This window comes from Mustela putorius, unplaced genomic scaffold (assembly GCF_011764305.1).
Source record: "Mustela putorius furo isolate JIRA1106 unplaced genomic scaffold, ASM1176430v1.1 tig00003853_pilon_pilon_pilon, whole genome shotgun sequence".
Taxonomy (NCBI): domain Eukaryota; kingdom Metazoa; phylum Chordata; class Mammalia; order Carnivora; family Mustelidae; genus Mustela; species Mustela putorius.
In genome coordinates this window covers 35,714,862-35,739,879 of record NW_025422005.1, presented here as the reverse complement: position 1 = coordinate 35,739,879, position 25,018 = coordinate 35,714,862, and the positions used below count along the sequence as shown (strand labels likewise).

The following is a 25,018-nucleotide window of genomic DNA, read 5'->3' as shown; positions in this document are numbered from 1 at the left end:
AAAAACCACTGAGATTTAAAAAAACCACTTGCACTGAGGTACTTCCGGCTTAATTAATGATAAATCCTCCAAATAGAAGGTTATGTCTAATTTAATCTTGTAACTTCAAAACCTAGATCGGTGTAGTGTGCATTTACTGAATGATCAATTGTTTAAATGTGAGTTACTTTATTAAAAGGTATTTATTTCTAATTATTTTAAGGGAGTTACAGTAAGCCTAACTTTAGATATCACAAAAATGACCAGAATATTCTTATGGTTAAAACTAAAATGAACCCTCAAATTTCTCCAATTTCATATAATAATTTCCCAAGATATCCTTCCTTCTCCTCAGCAAATTCCCTTCATTGGACGCACACACTGCTAGAAGAAGCTACATGCCTTAGGCCTCAATTCATTTCACCAAATCTTAAGCAAAGAGCAAATCTCAGAGAACTTCCAAATAAGAGGAAAAAAAAGAAAAAATACCAGAAATAATAGAACAGTGACCAAGTACGGGGTGCCTGGCCAGCTAAGTCAGTAGAGCATGTGACTCTTGACCTCAGGGTTATGAGTTTGAGGCCCACATTGGATGTAGAGATTACTTAAATTTTTAAAAAATAAAATTAAAAAGAATACATATATATTTGCCGAACAAGATCCTGAAAAGCCACTCCTTTTCAGTTATGTATCCATACTTAGTAGATCACTCCATTAAGGGTTCTGGTAGCACCTTTGCCCAGTTTTTAGAAGACTTGGAGCACTTGAGAACATAGATTTATCTAGATTCTGCTAGAACTAAACCAATTTTTCTTTGATATTTTATTTATTTATTTGTCAGAGAGAGAAAGAACACAAGCAGGGGGAGCGGCAACTACAGGGAGAAGCATGCTCTCCACTGAGCAGGGAGCCCCATGTGGGACTCAATCCCAGGACACTGGGATCATGACCTGAGTTAAAAGCAGACACTTAACCACTGAGCCACCCAGGCATCTCATAAACTAATTTTTTTTTGAAAGATTTTTATTTATTTATTTGACAGAGAGAAATCACAAGTAGACTGAGAGGCAGGCAGAGAGAGAGAGGGAAGCAGGCTCCTTGCTGAGCAGAGAGCCCGATGCGGGACTCGATCCCAGGACCCTGAGATCATGACCTGAGCCGAAGGCAGCGGCTTAACCCACTGAGCCACCCAGGTGCCCCATTTTTTTAAGATTTATTTATTTACTTGAGAGAGAGAAAAAGAGAGAGAGAGAGCACAAGCGGGGGGAGGGTGAGAGGGACAGAGAGAATCTCAAGCAGACTCCTCTCTGAGGGCAGAGCCCAACGCAGGGCTCCATATCGCAAGCCTGAGATCATGACCTGGGTGGAAATCAGAAGTCGAATGCCTAACTGGTTAAACCCCTAGAACTAAATTTAAATAAGGAAATGTGGCTCTTAAATAATAAAATGTATCCAAATTTAATCCAGTATGTTTACAAAAATTCTAAAACTAATACACCTTAGAAAATTTTAAGAAATGAAGCATTATCACATATATTAAGTCATCCTCCTATTAATATTAGAAAAAAGAAAAATAGATGTTATGATCCTCATTTTATAGATAAGACAACTAAGGTTTAAGGAGATGAAGTGATCTGTCTACATTTACCAAGCTAATTAAGTGACAAAGCCCACTGAACCCTAGGGGTTTTCTGACTCTTGAGTCTCTTTTTATCAAATCACAATGAGCCTTCACAAAACAGCCAAAGGAGCTTTACAAAAATCTCAGAAGACAACTAATTACTATAGTATTTTTACCAAACAAAATCCTAAAATAGCAAGAACAGAAAGAATTACCTTGTATTTCACACACTGACAAAAAAATACATAAAATGTATATATAAAGTACATTTAATAAATAAATATGAATACTGTATTGTGTCCTGCTCCTTATATGCTTCCATAAGGAAAAGTTTTGAAGCCATTGTTTTATCATAGTACTATTTCCTTAGTGCTTCCCAAATCTGGCTTCTTAGTAAAATCATGGTAGATGTGGATGCAGGTGCATAAAAATACAGGTTTCTTGGGCCCCGACACATAGATTCTGATACAAATAAGTTTAGAATCTGTTCAGAATTTTAACAAGCATTCTAGATGATTCTGATTAGCCAAATCTGCAGTAGTGCCCTAAAAGAATTCTAAAGAGAAAAAGTAGGCCAAGAAAATGAAAGAATTTAAGTCTAGAGACAAAGATTATTTAGCAATTTCCCAAGCCCTAAAGCCAGAATAGGGGAAAAAACAAAACAAAACAAAACAAAAACGGGTGAAAGAAAGCCTTATTCCTATCCTGAATCCAAATTTGGAGCTACCCTTGCCCCTAAACTGTCAGAAAACTTGGCCTCTCCCTAGGACCATGTTATGAGACAGATAAAGATGTTAAGAGTTTCAACATGAACATTCCCAAAAAGCTTAAGTCTGTTTAAAAAAAAAAACAAAAACCAACTTGGTAAAACCCAAAACCCATAAAACTATGATGGGTACTTAAGCAGCAGCTCTTGCTCAAATGCTAGCCAAAAACCAAGACAGAGAAGAGTGAGAAGGGGTGGGGGAAATTGGAGTATCTGACCTAGCAAGAGAAACTGGCTGGCCCACCAGGTTCCCTGGCCCAAATAAGAAGGGGGTGGGGGATGGGCGCCTGGGTGGCTCAGTGGATTAAGCCGCTGCCTTCGGCTCAGGTCATGATCTCGGGGTCCTGGGATCGAGTCCCGCATCGGGCTCTCTGCTCAGCAGGGAGCCTGCTTCCCTCTCTCTCTCTCTCTGCCTGCCTCTCCGTCTACTTGTGATTTCTCTCTGTCAAATAAATAAATAAAATCTTTAAAAAAAAAAAAAAAAAAAGAAGGGGGTGGGGGGAGGTGGAATATATGGGACTCCTCCAAATAATAACTGACAATGGTCCCCAGAAGGGATTCCTAAGCTAGTGTTCATAATCATAATCATAATAATCATCAACTTACAAGCTGCCTCTTCTTGGAAGGCTCAACTCCTTCTGAAAAACAAAGCACAAACACAAGTTACACAGAAATAAGGACACACCTAAGTCCTACAGGTCTGCATTAAATGTCCTACAGCATTATCTTAACAAGAGTAAAAACTATTTCCAAACAATAACCTCTTCCCTTATTTTTAAATTCAGCAAAATAAAGAATAGTCAGTTGAACTATTTCCAAAAGGAACGTCTCAGACTACTTACAGCCTTTTCCCCACTAGATGGAACCATCTCACCAGTGGAGATTACTCCAGCTACATTTTGGGCTAGCCATTAACTTGATGAATTAGAAAGTATTCACCCCCCCCCCAATTAAGAGTCAGGGATAAGAAAGAAACGACATGGAATTTTTCTTTAATTAGGAAACATTTTAGACAAAGAAGTACAGAAAGTAATATAACAAAGGGATGACTACAGACACCGCTGGTGTGAAACCACTAGTCACAGATGGGCCTCGGTGACTTGCTTTCAAAATGTATCAAGGACCACCTCCCTCAGCTCCCCACTTTAACTGGTATGAGTATTTTGTTTCTTTGCCATATGTCTTTATATTTTCTTACATATATATTCATAAACAATTATTAGTACTGTTTCACAGGTTTTTAAATTATTTAAAATATTGTATGTATTCATCTGCTGACTTCAACATTATAACTGGGAAATTCATCCACATGAATATTTCTCACTTTTGTTATTAATCCACTTATTTTGACACTTATATATAATATTTATTTATCGACTTTCCAGGAAACAGAAAGTTAACTTTCTTTGCATATTTATCTTCTTCATCAAAACAATACTCCTATAAAATAGCTTGTACTTGGGACGCGAGGGTGGCTCAGTTGGTTAAGCAGCTGCCTTTGGCTCAGGTCATGATCCCAGCATCCTGGGATCAAGTCCCGAATCGGGCTCCTTGCTCGGCAGGGAGCCTGCTTCTCCCTCTGCCTCTGCCTCCCATTCTGTCTGCCTGTGCTTGCTCTCTCTCCCTCTCTTTCTCTGACAAATAAATAAATAAAATCTTAAAAAAAAAATAGCTTGTACTTGTGTCTTCATGCACATTATATAAAGTTTCTTGGAAGTATACATTTAGGTTTAACCTCCCCCTCCAGTGCTTCCCAGACCTGTCTCCCAAACTTCTGACACTTATAACCAATTTGCCCACTCAACAACTCAAATCCCATATGTCCCAAACTGAGCTCATTCTTTCCACCAAAATTGATTTCAACAACAGGCTTTCCCCATCTCACATGACAGTATTTCTATTCTTCTGGTTGTTTATTTTATTTTTTTAAGATTTTATTTATTTATTTGACAGACAGAGATCACAAATAGGCAGAGAAGCAGGCAGAGAGAGAGGAGGAAGCAGGCTCCCTGCAGAGCAGAGAGCCCGATGTGGGGCTCAATCCCAGGACCCTGGGATCATGACCTGAGCGGAAGGCAGAGGCTTTAACCCACTGAGCCACCCAGGCGCCCCCTTCTGGTTGTTTAGACCAAAACATCTGAACTCCTCCATAATTCACATCCATCATATCCCATCCATCAGAAATTCTTTATTTTGTAATTTTATTTTCTTAATCATTAAAATTTCATGATTATCAAGAGTTTTGTCACAATTATTTTCCCCTTTTTCTCTCCTGAAGGATTTTATTTTTTTAATTTTTATTTAAATTCTAGTTAGTTAACATACAGTGCAATATTGGTTTCAGAAGTAGAATCCAAAGATTCCTCACTTATATATAACATCCAGTGCTCATCATAACAAGTGCCCTCCTTAATGCCCATCACCTTTCTAGTCCATCTTCCACCCACATCCCTCCGTCAACCCTCAGTTTGTTCTCTACCATTAAGAGTCACTTTTTAAAAAAGATTTTATTTATTTATTTGACAGACAGAGATCACAAGTAGGCAAATAGGCAGGCAGAGAGACAGAGAAGGAAGCAGGCTCCCCGCTGAGCAGAGAGCCTGATGCGGGGCTCGATACCAGGACCCTGGGATCACGACCTGAGCCGAAGGCAGAGGCTTTAACCCACTGAGTCGCTTTAACCCACTGAGCCACCCAGGAGTCCCTCCTTAAGAATCTTACTTGTTTCCCTTTTTCTTTTTTCCCCTCTTCCATATATTCATCTGCTTTGTTTCTTAAATTCCACACATGCGTGAAATTATACCATCCATCAGGAATTCTTTTTTTAAGACTTTATTTATTCTTAAGACTTTATTATTTTGACAGAGATCACAAGTAGGCAGAGAGGCAGACAAAAAGAGAGGGGAGGAAGCAGGTTCCCTGCTGAGCAGAGAGCCCGAGGCCGCATCGGCATCAATCCCATGACTCCAGCCAAAGGCAGAGGCTTAACCCCTGAGCCACCTCCGCGCTCCCATCAGGAATTCTTTTTTTTTTTTTTTTAAAGATTTTATTTATTTATTTGACAGAGAGATCACAAGTCGGCGGAGAGTCAGGCAGAGAGAGAGAGAGAGAAGCAGGCTCCCGCTGAGCAAAGAGCCCGATGCTGGGCTCGATCCCAGGACATTGAGATCATGACCTGAGCCGAAGGCAGCGGCTTAATCCACTGAGCCACCCAGGCGCCCCCATCAGGAATTCTTAATAGCTCTAGCTTTAAAATACATCCAGAATACAACCATTTTTCAGACATATCTCTGCAGTGTTTATACATATATAATCTCTTAAACAAAACCTTGGATTTAGTTATGTTTTAGATATTGGAATTGGGCGGGTTGGGTATTAAAGTAACGGCACATATATGTTATATTATGTAACAATTTATCAAATAACACCTTCAAAAAAGACTGGGGTAGCAACAAAACACACAAAATCCATTAAAATTTCTGCAACAAAATATACAGTAGTTACAATAAATACAGTTGAAAGGTCTAAAGAGTCTCGATTCTATTTTGTCACCTGAAGAGTTAGAGAAAAACCTCTTGGTTTCTGCTATTGCAATCTAAGCCACCATGGTCTCTGCCTGGCCTCTCAACCATCTCTTAACTGGTACCCCATTCCTGCTTCTACCCTTATCCCTCTATAGTCTATTCTCAATGTAACAGTGTTCCTTTTAAAAGTCAGTTAGATCATAACGCTCCTGCTCAAAACCCTCAAATGGATCCCTGATTCACTCACAAGTTAAAGTCAAAATCCACATAAAGACCTAGAACGGTGACCCACCACCACTTCCCAGTATCTCTCTGACCTCCTCCCTCCCTTGCACACTTTGATCCAGCCATACTGGACTCTATTATTTGTCAAACACATCAGCATTCTACTACCTTAAGGCCTTAATGCTAATCTGTGCATTCTATCTAGAATGCTGCTCCTCCCCCAAATATTTCCTTGACTAACTCCCTAACAGCCTTCAAAAATCTTGGCTCAATTTTTACTTGAGCATGAAGTCTACTACCCTGATAGCCCTACATAATATTGCAACTTACCATCCCATCAACCTCTTACCCTGCTATAACTTTTTTTTTAATGTATCACCAATATACTTTCAATACATTTATCACTAACATGTTATGTAATTTAATTATGCTTATTGCCTATTTTCTATACTCCCCCACTAGAATCAAAGCTCCATGAGGGCAAGGATCTCAGTATGTTTTATTTACTAGTACATCTGAATGACTTAGAACAGTGATTGACATATAGTAGATGCTCAAAAAATAACTGTTGAACACATACTCTCCAATACTTGGTATTTGCAGACTTTTTAATTTTTTTATTAAAAAAGCTTTCCCTTCTGATTTTTTAGGAAAGATTTTATATTTAGTTGACAGTGAGAGAAGGAGAGAACAAGTAGGGGGAGTGGCAGGCAGAGGGAGAGGGAGAACCAGGCTCCCCTCTGAGCAGGGAGCCCGATGTGGGGCTCGATCCCAGGACCCTGGGATCATGACCTGATCTTAAGGCAGATGTCCAACTGACTGAGCCACCCAGATGCCCCAACTTTTTAATTTTTTAAAGATTATATTTATATAGTCTTTATATATAAAGGGGGGAGAAGCAGAGGGGAAAGGAGAGGGAGAATGAACCTCAAGCCGACTCCGCACTGAACGCAGAGCCAAACACAGCCAATCCCACAACCCTGAGATCATGACCTGAACTGAAATCAAGAGTCGGACGCCTAACTGATTGAGCCACCCAGGCACCCCTGACTTTTCCATTTTTACCAATGTATTAGCTCTCGTCATAGTATGGTTTTCAATTTTTTCAAATTTTTTAAATTTTATTTTTAGGTAATCTCTACACCCAATGTGGGGGCTCAAACCCACAACCTTGAGATCAAGAAACACCCTCTCCACCAACTGAATCAGCCAAGCAACGCCCATCATAGTATAGTTTTAATTGGTATTTCCTATAATTATTAGTGAAGTTAATTAAGCAAGATTTCATGTGTTTACTAACCACTAGGGTTTCCTCAACAGTGAGCTGCCTATTTATACTTCAGCCCATTTTTCTATTAGATTTTCTGATTTTCTCATTGAATTAAAAGATATATTCTGGATAATAATTATTCGTAAGTTAATTCATTGAAAATGTTTCCTCAGTCTAATCTTTTTTACTTTTTTTTTATTTTTAATGGTGTCATCAAAAGATTTAATTTTTATATAGTCAAACTTACCAATCTCTCCTTATATTACTTTTTATACATAAGAAATACATCTCTAACACACAGTCACATGAAAATATTTGCTTATATCTTCTCCTAAAAGAGTTGTAGGTTTCTTTTCACACAAATAGGAATATTATATTTTCTTCTATATAAATGATTGATTATCTTGGGCCATTTGTTAACTGAAGTGCAAAGTGCAACATTAAGTTTCCATAAATGCAGGGATGTCTCTCTTGACTATAATCTGTTCCACTGTACTGTCAGCCCCTGTGCCAATACTACACTGTTTAATTGGTATAGCTTGACAATATATCTTGATACTAGTAAGGCAATTCCATTCACATTGTTATTGCTCTTGAAAATTATGAGACCTAATCTTGGGGCTTTGCTTTTATGCATAAATTTTAGAGTCAACTTGTAGATAAAAACTTTGACACTGCACTTGATCCAGAGTTGATCCTGTGAACACATGAATAAGAAAAGCAGAACAGCCTTATTGCTGATATTTTGAGTAGTCTGGATAGAAGATCAAAACAGCCACAACATTCCCTAAAATCCAGTGCAAGGCCCTAATTCCCTTCCTTTGCATGAAAGCTAAGAAATATGAGGGAACTGCAGAAAAAAAGTATCAAGTGAGCAAAAGTTGGTTCATTAAGCTGTAGGGAAAGAAGCCATCTCCTTAACATAAAAATGTAAGGTGAAGCATCAAGAGCTGATGTAGAAGCTACAGTAAGTTGTCCAGAAGATCTTGCTAAGATATTTAATGAAGGTGGCTACACTACCCAAAAGATTTTTAATGTAAATGAAACAGGTTCATTTTGGAAGAAGATGCCATCTGGGACCTCCATAACTAGAGAGGTCAAGGCATTAAAGCTTCAAAGGACAGGCTGACTCTCTTGTTAGAGTCTAACGCAGCTGGTGAATTAAACTGAAGTCCATGCTCACTGACCATTCTAAAAATCCTAGGGCCCTTAAGAATTATGCTAAATCTACTCTAATTGTACTCTCAACGAAACAACAAAGCCCGGATGACAGCACATCTGTTTATAGCATGGTTTACTGAATAGTTGGAAGCCTGCTGTTGAGACCCGCTCAGAAAAAATAAGACTCCTCTCAAAGTATCACTGCTCATTGACAATGCATGTGGTCACCCAAGAACTCTGATGGAGATGTACAACAAGATTAATGTTTTCATGCTTGTTAACACAACCATTCTGTAGCCCATCGATCAGGGAGTAATTTTGACTTTCAAGTGTTATTATTTGAGAAACACATTCTGCAAGGCTTTAGCTGCCATAGGTAGTGATTCCTCTGACAGATTTATGCAAAGTAAATGGAAAACCTTCCAGAAAGGATTCACCATTCTAGAAGCCATGAAGAACATTCTTGATTCATGGGAGGCGGCCACAATATCAACATGAACTGGAATATGAAAGAAGTGGATTCCAGCACTCAAGGGTGACTTTGAGGAGCTTAAGATCTCAGTGGAAGAAGTAACTGCAAATGGGGTGTAAATAGGAAGAGAACTAGAATTACAAGTGGAGCCTGAAGGTCTGACTGAATTGCTGCAATCTCATGATAACACTTGAACGGATGAGGAGTTACTTCTTATGGATGAACAGTGGTTTCTTGGGATGGGATTTCCTCCTGGTAAGGATACTGTGAAGAATGTTGAAACAATAACAAAGACTTTAGAATACCACATAAACTTAGTTGACAAAGCAGTGGCAGACTTCGGCTCAGGTCATGATCTCGGGGTCCTGGGAGCAAGCTCCACATCTGGCTCTCTGCTCAGCAGGGAGCCTGCTTCCCACCCCCTTCTCTCTGTCTGACTCTCTGCCTACTTGTGATCTGTCAAATAAATAAATAAAATCTTTAAAAAAAAAAAAGGCAGTGGCAGAGTTTGAGAGGATTGACTCCAATTTTGAAAGAAGTTCTATGTGTAAAATGCTATCAAACCACATGTCACACTACAGAGAAATCATTCATGAAAGGAAGAGAGTCACTGTTGTCTTTTTCAAGAAACTGCCACAACCATCCCAACCTTTAGCAACCACCATCCTGATCAGTCGGCAGCCATCAACATCAATGTAAGACCCTCCACCAGCAAAAAGATTACAACTCACTGAAAGCCAAGATGGTGGCTAGTATTTTTTAGCAACAAAGTATTTTTAAATTAAGGTATACAGGTTTTTTTCTAGACAGAATGCTGTTGCTCACTTAATAGACTACAGTATAGTATAAACATAACTTTTATATGCATTGGATAACCAAAAAAGTCATTTGGCTTGCTTTATTGCAATATTTGCTTTAGGTGGTGGTCTGGAACTGAACACACAATAGCTCCAAGATACACTTATATTTGCTTTATCACATATTTAGCCACCCATTCATTTTTAAAAAACAAAATGCATCTTCAAGTAGACTACAAACATCAGTAGACCCTTAAGCATGTATATCATTATCCAGAATTCAGCATTTATTTACTATGCTTTCATGTTGGATATATAAATAGAAATAAATTTATATTTAAATTTACTGCACAAATCTTAAGTATGCCAGATGATAAGTTTAATTAATGTAAAACCAAGGAAACCCAAATCCCTAACAAAATATAGAACATGTCCATCAATCCAGAGAGTTCCATCATATCCTTTTTTGGTAAATTCCCAACAAACCATTATTACCCCACCCAAGCAAATACTACTATTCCCGTTTTTCCACCATGGATTAGTTTTGCCTGTCCCAGAACTTCATTAAATGGAACTAATATGAACACTTGTATATAAAACTTCTTGCACTCAGCACAGCATTTTAGAAATTCATCCATATGTTGCATAAAACATTCATATAAAATTCATATTCATATTCACATGAATATACCAGTTTATTTAGCTTTTCTCATACTAATGGATATTAGGGTTATTTCCAGTTTTGAGCTATTAACATTCCTGTACAAGTCTTTTAATAGGCCTATGTTTCATGTCTTGCATAAATACCTAGGTATGGGATTACTGGGTTATAGGATGGATATAAATTTGTTTTATAAGAAACTACCAGATCTTTTTCTGAAGTGATTATACCAAGTTACACTCCCATTAACAGTGTATTAGAATTTTGGGGCGCCTGGGTGGCTCAGTGGGTTAAGCCGCTGCCTTTGGCTCGGGTCATGATCTCAGGGTCCTGGGATCGAGCCCCGCATCGGGCTCTCTGTTCTGCAGGGAGCCTGCTTCCTCCTCTCTCTCTCTCTCTCTGCCTGCCTCTCTGCCTACTTGTGATCTCTCTCTGTCAAATAAATAAATAAAATCTTTAAAAAAAAAACTGTATTAGAATTTTAATTGCTTCACACTCTAGCTAATGTAGTAATATTACTAATAATAAGAATTGCTCTATACTCACCCCAAGAACTATGCCACATTCATGCCAATATGTGCCATCAGTATTTAAATTTTAGCCTAGATTGTAGCAAGTGCGTAGGTGTATCCCATTGAGTTTTAATTTGCATTTTGAAGATGACTAATGATGATGATGTTAAACTTCTTTTTGTGTGCCTTATTAGCCATCAGTACATATTCTTTCATGAACCATCTTTCTTTCATGAACCCCCTTTTATAATTGGGCTATTTATCTTTTTATTTTTGAGCTGAATTCTTCATATAGGGGCGCCTGGGTGGCTCAGTGGGTTAATGCCTCTGCCTTCCGCTCAGGTCATAATCCCAGGGTCCTGGGATTGAGCTCCGAATCATGCTCTCTGCTCAGCAGGGAGCCTGCTTCCTTCTCTGTCTCTCTGCGTGCCTATCTGCCTACTTGTGATCTCTGTCAAACAAACAAACAAACAAATAAATAAATAAATAAAAATCTTTGGGGGAAAAAAGAATTCTTCATATATTCTAGACCCAGGTCCTTTGTTAGATATGTCTGATGAATATTTTCTCTTAGTGTGTGGCTTGCCTAACAAAGTCATTACTGGTGTCTTTTGATGAGCAAAAAGTTTTAAATTTTGATGAAGGACAATTCATCCTTTTTTTTTTTTTATGGTTAATGCTTTCAGGATCTTGCCTAAGAAAACTTTCCCCATGCCAAGAGCACAAAAATATTCTCCTATATTTTATTTCTAGAAGCTTTTTGGTTTTTAGCCCTTAGTCTTATGATCCATTTTGAATTAATTTGGGGGTAGCATGTGAGTTAGGGTTAAGGTTCATTTATTTTTCCATATAGATATCCACTTATTTCAGCACCATTTATGGAAAACACCATCTCTCCACCAACAGATTTCTTTGGCACCTTTGTTGAAAATCAAATTAAAATAGAATGGGCTATTCTGGGACTCTCTACTGCACTCTATTTTTCTACCCTGTGCCAGCACCACTGATTCTGTAGCTCTAGTATTAAAGTCAGACCATGTCGTCTTCTAACTTCATTCTTCTTCAAGAATGATTTGGACATTCTAGACTCTTTGCATTTGCATATAAATGCTGCATATAAATTATTAATTTGTACAAAAATGTCTGCTGGGATTACAGACCAATTTGGAAAGAACTGAGATCTTAATATTGAGTCTTCCAACCCATGAACATAGTATTTCTCCACTTACTTAGATCTATGTTAATTACTCTATGCAAAGTTCTATAGTTTTAAGCAAAAAGATCTTCTTTTGTGAAACTTACCCCTAAGTCAATATTTCTAAAGCTGTTGTAAATAAAATGTTTTCCAATTGCTTGCTTCTAGAACAGAAATACAATCAAGTTTTATATATTGACTGAGTCCTACAACTTTGCTATATTCATTCATTATTAGTTGTAATAGCTGTTTTGTAGATTCCATGGGATTTTTATGTATAAACAATTGTGTTCTCGGGGCGCCTGGGTGGCTAGCGGTTTAGGTGTCTGACTCTTGGTTTTGGCTCAGGTCCTGATCTAAAGGTCATGAGATCAAGCCCTGCATAGGGCTCCCCCCTCAGCTGGGAGTTTCCCTCTCTCCTCCTTCTGCCCCTCTCCCCTGCTGGGACACTCTCCCTCTCTCTCTGAAGTAAACTTTAAAAAAAAAAAAAAAAGTCCTCTATAAATAAGAGAGTTTTACTTCTTTCCACTTACATTAGCCTTCACATGGCCAAATTATCTAACATAAAGTCTATTTTATAATAAAGTGTTGACTAACTTAACATAATGGCTTAAAACCTATACTGAATGTGAAAAACAGAATGGTTGTAAGTATATCAATTGTGTGACTGACTGGAGAGTAGCATACTACATTACCACTATCCCAGGAAAATACCAAATTTAAAAAGTCAACATATAGTTTCTACCAAATGTGTATCATTTTCACACCATCATAAAGTTGATAAATCACAAGTCAAACTATCATAAGTTGGGGACTATCCTTATTAAACTCATCTTACATTTCTGGGTATAACCCAACTTGGTTAGATTAACTTTGTTAATATTTTATTAATGATTTTTGTATCTATGTTCATAAGGGATAATGGTCTCTAGATTTTATTACAATGCCTTTGTCAGATTTTGGTATCACAATTATACTGGCCTCCTAAAATTGGCTGGGAATGGTTCCTGCCTCTATTTTCTGAAAGAGCTTGTATAAGATTGGTGTTATTTCTTCCTTAATTATTAAGCAGCATTGTTTGGTTTTAAAGATTTTGTTTATTTATTTGACAGAGAGAGCAAGCCAGCACAAGCAGAGGATGCTACAGAGAGAGAGAAAGAAGCAGGCTCCCTACTGAGCAGGGAGCCCAATGCGGGGCTCAATCCCAGGACTCTAGGATCATGACTTGAGCCGAAGGCAGATACTTCACCAACTGAGCCACCCAGGTGCCCCTAATATACAGTTTTCACTAATAAAATCATCTAGGTCTGGAAGCTTTTATTGAGGATTTTGCCTCTTTGCTAAGTAAGATTTGCCTATGTATTTTCTCTTCTCAAACTGTCCTTATCAGTTTAGGCATCATAATCCTCATAAAATGTGGTTAAGAGAATATGTCCTTTTTCTTTTTTATTCTGAAACACCTATATAAAACTGGTAATATCATTCTTTGAACCTGTATGACAGTTCTGGCTTCCTGAATAGTTTAAATAGGTAACATGAGGTGGGTTATATTTGGGGATAATAATAGTGATAATTCTACAAAATGCTTATGTGTCCCTCTCTGAATTCCTTTTAGATAAGGTAACAAAATGTATCCATGAAGATCTATCCCTTCTTCCTTACCCTCTCTCCTTGGACCTCCACAAAAGCCTGCACTTGCAAGATGGATGCCCAGGGCTCCAGATGAGTACATTCTATGCCAAGCACTCTAGTACCATAAAGACAGGCCTAAGACAAAGTGGAACAAAAAGTGCTCTCCAATCAGATAGGATTTCCCAATCCTCCCTTTCCCAGAGAATATTCAAAGCAAATTAAGGAGGGAAGCTGCATAGTCATGAAGTTTAGCTGAGATAAGAGCACTCTCATTTAGACAGATAACTATAAATTTGATTTATCACTTCATATCAGAAAGATGATAATATCTGACAATACATTATAACATCAGGTGAAGCCCATCCCATTCCAGCTTCTCTGATCTACTAGTTATATCTTGACTCTCCATATTCTTCATGATCAGAATTAGCATTCTGAACACATTCATGTCTATCCCACCTTAAAAAAAATTTATTCCCTTGATTACTACACATCGCTCTTCAACCACTGCCTTATCAAGTCTTTTTCCCTTCACAACCACGCCTTCTTTTATTCTTTGTTCTTTTTTTTTGTAAGTAGATTCCACGTCCAGCATAGAGCCCAACGCAGGGTTTCAAAGCATGACCATGAGACCAAAGATCAGAGCTGAGATCAAGAGTCCAAAGCTTAGGGATGCCTGGTTGGTGCAGGCAGTTAAGTATCGGACTCTTGGTCTTGGCTTGGGTCATGATCTCTGGGTCTTGGGATCGAGCCCCACGTCAGGCTCTGTGCTCACCAGAGAGTCTGCTTGGGACTCTCTCTCCCTCTGCCTCTGCCCCTCCCTACACCCAGCTCACTCTTGTTCAATCTCTCTTTAAAAATAAATAAATATATCTTTTGGAAAAAAAGAGTCAGAAGCTTAATGAACTGGGCCACTCAGGCACCCTCCCGCCCCATTTTTTTAATCACAACCACACTTTTTTAATTAGTCAACGTTCACTGTCTCCAATTTCTCACCTCCTATTTGTTCTTCAGCACATTGCAAACATCCCCAGACTTTACCACCCCCATTTAAACTATCCTTGCCAGGCTATCAATGGACCCCATGTAAAAAAAACCTCCCATGCATTTTGTCTACCATTTCTTTTTCTGGCTTGACTGCTCAGCAGAATTTGACAGTATCATTCACTCTTCTATCCTGAAAGAATTTTATTTCCCCAAAACCATTCTCCTGTTATAGCTCTTATTTCTGAAAACACTACTTAAACACCTTTGCAGGCTCATCCTTCACCATCTGAGACCTTTAAATGTTATTTGTCCTTAAAACTCTGCCTGGAAACTCTTTCTACGTATTTTACAGATGACTCCCATATTTGTATCTTCGTCCCATCTCTCTCTCCTGAGTTCTATAGTCTTAAATAGAACTATCTTGTCCTTAAGATGTCTAAAACCTCAACCTGGCTTTCTACTCAATCTAGCTCATCCTGTATTTTCTATTTTCAGTGATGGTACCACCAAATCCAAGGTCATTCTTCTTCTTTTTTTTTTTTTTACTTACAAATTTTTATTTAAATTCTCAAGGGTTAACATATAGTGTAATATTGGTTTCAGGAGTAGAATTTACTGACTCATCACTTTCATGTAACACCCAGTGTTCATCTTAACAAGTGCCCGCCTTAATACCCATCACCCACCTAGCCCATTCCCTACCTACCTCCCTCTATCAACTCTCTGTTCAGATCCTTCTTGATTCACTTTTTCTCACCCTCCAATCCAATTATTCAGCAAGCCTTGCCAATTCTACCTCCAAAAGGTCTATCTTTAGCCTGTCAGTTTCACTTTATCTCCACTGCCATCTCCCCTAGTCCAAACCAGCATCATGCTATACCACCTTCCTAGCTCATCACCTTCCAGTTTGTTCCCCTGGATCCTTAATGTTATATCAATATAAATATCAAGTAATTAGTATCTGTCTAATATTATCTAATCTAATACTATCTTTGTTTAACAAAGCAAAAAGCCAAAAAGATCATTTTAAAATGCAGAACTTGATTGGGTCATTTTTCTTCTTAAACTCCTCAATGGATAAACTCAAAAATCCTTTCTGTAGCCTACAGGGTACTACCTGGCTCCTACTGCCTACCTCTTCAGTGTCCTTTGTACAACTCCCCAGTCTCACTGCAGTTTTGATCTCTAGGACAAGGCATACCCTCTCTTCACCTTCAGGGCTTCACACCTATTATTCTGCCTGGAATACATCTCCTTATCTCCTTTTATACATTCCTGAACCTTAGCTTAAATCTCATTTCCTCTGGGAAGATCTCCCTTACATACAGTTTCCTTAGCCTACCTCTACATACTTTGAACTCTTCACTATCATTAGCTACTTAATTATCTGTTTTCTGAGAATGACTGTTAGCTCTAGAGGAAGAGATTAGTCTTGCCCACAAGGACATTCTTAGCATCCAGCACAATACCTAGCCTAGTAGGTACCAAATGAATATTTAATGAATAAAACAATGACTCAATCAAGTAAGTAAATGGTACTTATTATCATTATCATCACTATAATGCTCAAAATAGGGTCTTCTTACTCATTTGGAGTTAAACTGATGAAAAATATCAACTGCAATAAAGGCTGGTAAAAGAGGCTTTACTAGAGAAAGGATATACTCTGTTATCAATGCTTATTTACTGACAGTCTTCTGGCTGGTAGGTATTATAATGATCGTAAAAAAGAAAAATGCTTTTAGGAAAGAAAAACATAACCCACCACAGAAATCTACTTTAACACCGTTTACTAAGTGAGCTTAAAAGAACCACTATCGGGCACGTGGGTGGCTCAGTGGGTTAAGCCTCTGCCTCTGGCTCAGGTCATCATGGTCTCAGGGTCTGGGGATGGAGGCCTGCATAGGGCTCTCTGCTCAGCAGGGAGTCTGCTTCCCCGTCTCTGCCTGCCTCTCTGCCTACTTGTGAGTTTTCTCTCTCTGTGTCAAATAAATAAATAAATAAATCTTTTCTTTTCTTTCTTCCTTCCTTTATTTTTAAAAAAAAAAAAAAAAAAAAGGAACCACTATCCCCAAATAACGTCCTCTCCCCTAAGCTCTGGCAGCAAATAAATCTGCTGGGATGCACAAAAAGCTCTCTTTACTGTGTAGCAAATGTACGGTTACTACTGCTCTGGGCATTATGCTGTTTTAGAATCTATCTTAAGGTCTGAAGCCAAGGGGGAAATCAGTGTAAACGCAGCTACAGTACACCTATGAAACTAATGTATTTCACTCACCTCGTTCCATTAAATTCAAATGTCATCACCCTGAGAACAGGTTTCAATGATACAGTATTTTCATTATACAATATTAAGGAACATGGAAAAGAGCACACAATATAAATAAAGTTCATGTTATGGCTCAATAACACATAACTTATGTGACTTGGAATTTCACCTGCCTCTATGGCTTAGATGAAATGTTTATAAAGGTCAAATAAAATAATGTATATGAAAGTATTTTATTCTATTAATTGTGACACAAATGACGATGTATTCTCTTGTGAGTTTGAAGAACAGTAAAGACAGCTTGATGATACTAATAGGATATTCCACACGGTATAAAAACTCAGGGCTCAGAGTTGAAACATTTTTAAACACAGTTCTACTGCTTATTATGCTCATAAATCTTGGTCGCTGATTATGCTTTCCTAAATCTCATTTTTCTTTTCTGCATACCTGCAATAACAATTAACAATACCTACTTTGCGGGGCGCCAGGTAGCTCAGGGTTAAGTGCCTGACCCTTGGTTTTGCCTTAGGTTGTGATCTCAGTTTGGTTCCATCACACTACAAGGGGCTTTGAGCTCCACACAGAGTCCACCTGGGATTCTCTCTATTCTCCCTCTGCCCTCCCCTGGCTTGCACACACATGCTCTTTTTCTCTCTCAAACAATTAATTTTTTTAAAAATAACTACTTCGCAAAAAACAAAAACCTACTTTGCCTATCTCACAAAGTTAGCCCAAGGTTAGAACACAAAAATGCATTTAATGGGCACCTGGGTGCTGCAGTCAGATTTTTGTTTTGTTTTAATTAAAGAATTTAATTTTTTTATTTGTCAGGGAGAGGGAGAGAGAGCACAAACAGAGGGAGCAGCAGAGGGAGAGGGAGAAGCAGGTTCCCCGCTGATCAAGGAGACTGACTCAGGCTCAACCCCAGGACCCTAAATTATGAACCAGCTGAAAGCAGAAGCACTTAACCAACTGAGCCACCTAGGCATCCCTGGTGGGGCAGTCGGTTAAGCTACTGACTCTTGGTTTTGGCTCAGGTCATGATTCAGGTCATGAACTCGAGCCCACGTAGGGCTCCACACTCAGAACAGACTCTGCTCAGGATTCTCTCTCTCTCCCTCTGCACCCCCTACCCCACCACAACTCTCTCTCTCTCTAAAGTAAATAAATAAATCTTTTTAAAAAATACATTTAAAAACAAAGCTTTCAAATGAAAAGATGCTCTGCATCATATGTAATCAGGGAAATGCAAATTAAAATAATGAAATAGCACTATACAAGTTCTATAAAAACACCCCAAATTTGGAATGTTGGCAACAAAAAATACTGGTGATGTGGGGCAACAGAAACCCTCATATGATATTCTTTTTTTATTTTTTTTTATTAACATATGATGCATTATTAGCCCCAGGGGTACAGGTCTGCGAATCACCAGGTTTACACACTTCACAGTACTCACCATAGCTCATATGATATTCTAACAAGGGATATATGTCATTGTACATTTGTCCAAACCCATAGGATGCACAACACTAAGAGTGAACACTACATTAAACTGGACTTTGGGTGATAATAATGTGTCAATTTAAGGTTCATTCTTGGGGGTTAAAAATATATCACTCTCGTGAGTGATAGTAATAATGGCAGAAACTGTGTCTGTGTGGGGTCTAGAGGATATGTGGGAAATCTCTGTCCCTTCCTCTCATTTTTGTTGTAAACTTACAACTGCTCTAAAAATAAAGTAAAAGTAAATAAAGTTTAAAAAAAAAATGTCAAGAAAAGCTTAAGGTTTGACAGCCTGAAGTATCATTAGTAACTTAGTAACAAGAGTTACATTTTCCTAATTTGACCACCTGCACCAAGACTGTAAAGCTAATGGATAAGGCACTATTCTCCAAAAACTAACTCTATCCCCCAAACTCAAGGATATATTGTTTAAAGTCTCTAAAATTTTATTACAACTATTTTGGTTCCCTGAAACTAATATAGTTTGATACTATCTGCTGAAGATGATATTCCCATATTTTCTTGAACTAAAGCAGCAAAGAAAGCTGTATATACTAAATTCTAGGAAAATAACCATTCACTTCCTTTCACTTGTCCACAAAACAAATTTCCAAAGGTATTACTTACAAAATGAGATGGCGCTGTTCACATGGGGAATCACAGTCTACGTGCATTACTCATAATTCACAATGACTAAACCCATAAAATATTTCCAAAGAAAAGACAAAGGCCAAGTGTCCAAAAGCAATAACTGCTACCCCCACAAGTAAATATGCAAGCCAAGAGTCATAAGACTGGTATTTGTCCTTTACATCAATAGTTCACCAGCATGGAGAAGACTGGTGGGTCAAAGCTATCTCTCTGCCTCAGGCAGCTCCCTTTCTGAGCCTCCCTCACAGTTTCTAGTTGAATTCTCACTCATATTCATTCATTCACCCAATCGTCTTCCACTGCAATAGCAGCACTCTTCCTAGAGAAGGAAATTAACAGGCTTCGAGAAACATATAACTCAACCTTCCACTCTACAGAGAGTAGAGTTTGAGGGTTTGGTTTCGGAGACAACGCCTCAACCAACATATAAAATCAAGGGTTGGGGTCCCTGGGTGGCTCAGTGGGTTAAAGCCTCTGCCTTCGGCTCAGGTCATGGTCCCGGGGTCCTGGGATGGAGCCCCACATCGGGCTCTCTGCTCAGGGGGGAGCCTGCTTCCCCCCTCTCTCTCTGTCTGTCTCTCTGCCTATTTGTGACCTCTGTCTGTCAAATAAATAAATAAAATCTTAACATCAAGGGGGGGAAAATAGCATTCTCACCACTGAATGACTAGATACCTCTTTATAGAACTTATAAATAAAACAATACAGTGTGACTAACATAAATAACACTGCTTGGGGTGAGGGTAGGAGTAGAGAACAACATTCTAGGGCCCACTCAGACTCCACTGCTGATGACAATTAACATCCTGTACTTCAGGATGATGTAATGGATGAAAGAAGACAACAAATATTTTTTAACTACTTAATGAAAAACAATATAAATACAGAAAAGTACACATAAGCATACAACTCAAATTTTCACAAAATGAAAACAGTAGTGTAGCCAACAGCCAGGGTTTTAAAAAAAAATGAGCATCAACATCAACCCAGAAATATCCTTGTGCCCCTGCTTTCAGTCACTACCTACACTCCCCATGGAAACCATCATTTTCACTTCTAACTTTTATAGATCACTTTTGTTGTTTTGGCATTTTCTTAAATCCAATATAAAGTTTATACTCTTTTGTGTCTAGCAATTTTATTCAATATATGTCTAATTTGAGTCCCAAAAAGCAAAAAGTAAAGAAGTTACAAAATTTGAAGATATGGTGGCTAAAAAATTTCCAAAATTGGTAATATGAAATGAATATACATATATAAGAAGCATAATATACTCAAGTGGGCTTAATTTTTTTAAAATCCAGACCAGGTAAATGATAGTAATACTGAAAAACACCAAAAACAAAAAAAAAATCTTAAGAACCAGAGACTAAGATCCATAAACTATAAAGGAAAGACAATTACAGTGGCAGCATATCTCTCAATAGCAATGATGGAAACCAAAAAATAGCTGAGTAATATGCACAAAGTTTGAGAGAAAATGACAACCAGGGGCGCCTGGGTGGCTCAGTGGGTTAAAGCCTCTGCCTTCGGCTCAGGTCATGGTCTCAGGGTCCTGGGATGGAGCCCCGCATTGGGCTCTCTGCTCAGCACGGAGCCTGCTTCCCTTCCTCTCTCTCTCTCTGCCTGCCTCTCTGCCTACTTGTGATCTCTGTCAAATAAATAAAATATTTTAAAAATAAAATAAAATAAAAATAAATGTTTTTTTAAAGGGGGGGGGGCGCCTGGGTGGCTCAGTGGGTTAAGCCGCTGCCTTTGGCTCAGATCATGATCTCAGGGTCCTGGGATCGAGTCCCGCATCGGGCTCACTGCTCAGCAGGGAACCTGCTTCCTCCTCTCTCCGACTGCCTCCCTGTCTACTTATAATCTCTGTCTGTCAAATAAATAAATAAATAAATCTTAAAAAAAAAAAAAGACAACATAAGGTTGGGTACCCATACAATCTTTTAAGGACAAAGACATAAAAGAGACATTTTTTTTTAAAAGATTTTATTTATTTATTTGACAGACCGAGGGGGGGGGGACCTACTGCATGCCATTTGCAGATAATCCAAAAGCAAAATGACATAGAAAGTTTGAAATAAAGTGATAGTTGGCTTAAAAAAAAAACTAACAGAACTTGGGACACCTGGGTGCTCAGCTGGTTAGTCATCTGACTCCTGATCTCAGGTCAGGTCTTGATCTCAGAGTCATGAGTTCAACCCCTGAGTCCAGCATTGGACTCCAGGCTCAGCAAAGAGTCTGCTTGCGATTCTTTCCCTCTCCCTCTGTCCCTGCCCCAACTCCTGCACTGGCACATGCATAAATTCTCAATCTTTCTCAACTAAAATAAAAGAGACACAAAGAGGGACATAAGAACAGACTCAACAGAGATTTCTGTTTTTTATGTAAATTCAATTAACATATAATGTATCATTTGTTTCAGGTATGCGGGTCTGATTCATCAGTCTTTAAAAACACCCAATGCTCAATACATCATGTACCCTCCTTAATGTCCATCACCTAGTTGCCCCATCCCCCCACCACTCTCCCCTCCATCAAGCCTCCATTTGTTTCCTTTGTTTAAGAGTCTCTTATGGTTTGTCTCCCTCTCTGGTTATGTCTTGTTTCATTTTTTCCTCTCTTCCCTATGATCCTCTGTCTTATTTCTTAAATTCCACATATCAGTAGGATCATTTGAATAACTGTCTTTCTCTGATTGACTTATTTTATTTAGCATAATACCCTCTAGTTCCATCCATCAACAGTGATTTTTCTTAAAAAGCAAATAATATCAATTTTTTCCTCAATAAACAGACAAAATGGACAAACTCCTATAAATATATCCTATAAACCTTACCAAAACTACCTAAAGATGAAATAGGAAACTTAAATTAAATCCATTCCATTTAAAAATCCGAATCATACATTATGCCTGAGTTGAGTTTAGCACCAAAATTCAAGTGGTTATGCAATACAAAATTTATAAATACATATCAAATAAATTAATGGAGAAACACCACCATGTTCTCAAAAGATACAGAAAGGACACATCAAATGGGTACCAGCTTATTAAAAGAAAAGCAAAAAAAAGGGCAAAGAATCAAGGGACCAGAAATGTTCAAGACATTATAAAAAAGAAAAAGAAGAGAGCTGAAATAAAAGTAGACATTCTCAGGGTGAAACATAAATGTTGCAAACTCAAATACTTCCACGGGCCAGTAAAGGAATGTATTTCATAAAATCTGAAAAACTATTACTCCAAGAGATGACATTATTTCAGGTATCAGTTAAAAAAAAAAAAAATGGGGGGGGCACGCCTGGGTGGCTCAGTTGTTAAGCCTCTGCCTTCAGCTCGGGTCATGATCCGAGGGTTCCGGAATTGAGCCCCGAATCGAGCTCCCTGCTCCACGGGAAGCCTGCTTCTCTCTCTCCCACTACCCATGCTTGCGTTCCCTCTCCCACTGTCTCTCTCTCTGTCAAATAAATAAACTCTTTAAAAAAAATTTTTTTAAGCAAAACTAAAATAACTGCCAATTAAAGCAAAACACACCATCAAAACATACCACAATTTCAGAGCTATTAAGTAAAAAGATGTGAGCCTTATAAAGGACCACAGACGCCCCTGGGTCTGTCGGTCATTTATAAGGCTCAGTCGGTTCAGTGTCCAGCTCCTGATTTCGGCTCAGTTCAAGATCCTAGGGTCCTAGGATGGAGCCCTGAATCGGGCTCCCTGCTCAATGGGGAGCATGCTTCTCCCTCTCCTACTGCTGCTCCCCTGTATGCACTCTCTCTCTGTCAAATAAATAAAATCTTTTTTAAAAAGATTCTTTCTGCCCCTCACCATACCTTCTCTCCCTCTCTACTAAAATAAATAAATAAACAAACAAACAAATAAATAAAAGAAATGAAGAAACAGAGTAAATATATGAAGCAGCAAAATACAAAACAAAGGAAGGATCCATAGGGACTATATTCATCAATTTTTCTTTACATCTCTAAAGGTGGCTCCAAAAAAACCACTTCCATTGGAAGTGGTTCACAGACCTACAAATCTGTGATCCTGACTTACAGAAGAGAATGCAGGAATTTAATTCAGAGATGATAAGGGGATGTAACGTTAGATTACTATTAGATTTCTAAATGAAACAACTCCATGGACAAAATACATCCTATTTAGGGAAAATGTGCCATTAAAATAAAATCCAGGAAGAAGAGGATCTCTAAAGGTCTGAGGCAGGCCCAATTATCCTTCTCTGCATAGATCTTGAAGTTAATCATGATGACAGTAAGAATTTGAAAATTAGATGGGACATGGGGAAGATGACCAGGAGGTTGATAGAGGAGGAAAATGACACTCAGGAATGAAAAATGTCAGAGAACCTGGATATGTTAAATATAAATCCCTCCCAATAAAAGACAGTAGTAGTCTGTTGAGGCTACAACATAGAATAGGAATATATACGACAGAGGAAAAAAAAGAAAAAAAAAGAGAAGGTACACAAATAAGATAAATCATTCAATTTTCAAAGTCATTTAGTTTACTGACAAGATGAAAATATTTAGTAGTACTAAGGACTGATGAGTATAAATTGCAGTTTCTCTACTTTTATTTCAACTTCCCACAAAAGGGAATTAAAAAGAAAAATCAGAAGAAGGGGTGCCTGGTTAAAGCCTCTGCCTTCAGTTCAGGTCATGATCCCAGGGTCCTGGGATCAAGCCCACATCAGGCTCTCTGCTCAGCAGGGAGCCTGCTTCCACCTCTCTCTCTGCCTGTCTCTGCCTATTTGTGATCTCTGTCTTGTCAAATAAATAAAATCTTTAAAAAAAAAAAATTTTTTTTTTAAATCAGAAGGAAATCACTATGTTAACATTTTTGTCCATACATCATCATCTTTTTAAAAGTGAAGTAACTTTAAAGAGGAAAAGGAATGTTTGAAATCTAGCTGGTACTTGAAGATTTTGCTTTTAAGGACTACAAATCTAAACTGAATTACTTTCATATGAGGATCGTAACTAATTACAACAGTTCATAATTTTCAAAATTTAAAAAAATTCCAAGAAAGCTTTTGTCAACAATGCTTCTTCCCAGTATGCATTATGTTGTCATATGTTCTCCAAAATAATTAAATGCCCCTGAACAATGGCACTTTTAAGTACTCTCATTTTTGAACATCAAAAGCACAAAAGTGGTGGAAGAAACATTACATGGTCTTCACCCGAGGGCAATAACTTTACCAGCACAACAAATATTCTTAACTTAGAACCTAGGAAATGGGGCTCGCTCTCTCTATACAATGAGACCCAATCACTGTATTTGCCTTCTAGGCAAATATGTAGAAATCATGAAAGTAAAAGAGTTGATAATAAAAATGTATTTATGGTAACTAATCAGCTGACCTTTCAAAGTTAAAATAAAATCCTCTCCCATAAAGATGATTGAGAAATAAAGCAAATATAAAAGCATCTTCTTTCATCCACAAGGAACTTTAACCTCAAAAGTAGCAATAGTATGAAAGCTGACCCAAAGACCCAAACCTGAACTGCTCTTCAAACAAGACCATGTCAGTTCCTACACAGGATAGTCTCCTTTAGTCTAAGGGAAAGATGCTGCCACATAATCTCCCAGATGTCTAAAAGGACCGAAGGATGCTATAATGTGTGAATGTGCAGGCTGAAACCACTAGAGCCCTTTCTCTAATAAGTAGGAAGCCAGCTTGAGAATACCCAGAGCAGAGAAGCAGAGTAAGACACTAGGTCCCTAGATTACCCAACTCTGAAACCCATCCAACTTCTGGATATCCATAT

At 38.2% G+C, this 25,018-nt stretch overlaps 1 protein-coding gene across 8 annotated transcripts in view; it reads right to left on the bottom strand.

Moving 5' to 3' along the window:
* MAST2 (microtubule associated serine/threonine kinase 2) overlaps positions 1 to 25,018 on the bottom strand; it is a 207,783-nt gene that overhangs the window by 124,424 nt on the left and 58,341 nt on the right. For all 8 annotated transcript variants that reach the window (XM_013044326.2, XM_013044358.2, XM_013044328.2 and 5 more), the window contains one exon: positions 2,973 to 3,004. In XM_013044326.2, coding sequence (XP_012899780.2) covers positions 2,973 to 3,004 — 32 coding nt within the window. The remainder of the gene's footprint in view (positions 1 to 2,972; positions 3,005 to 25,018) is intronic.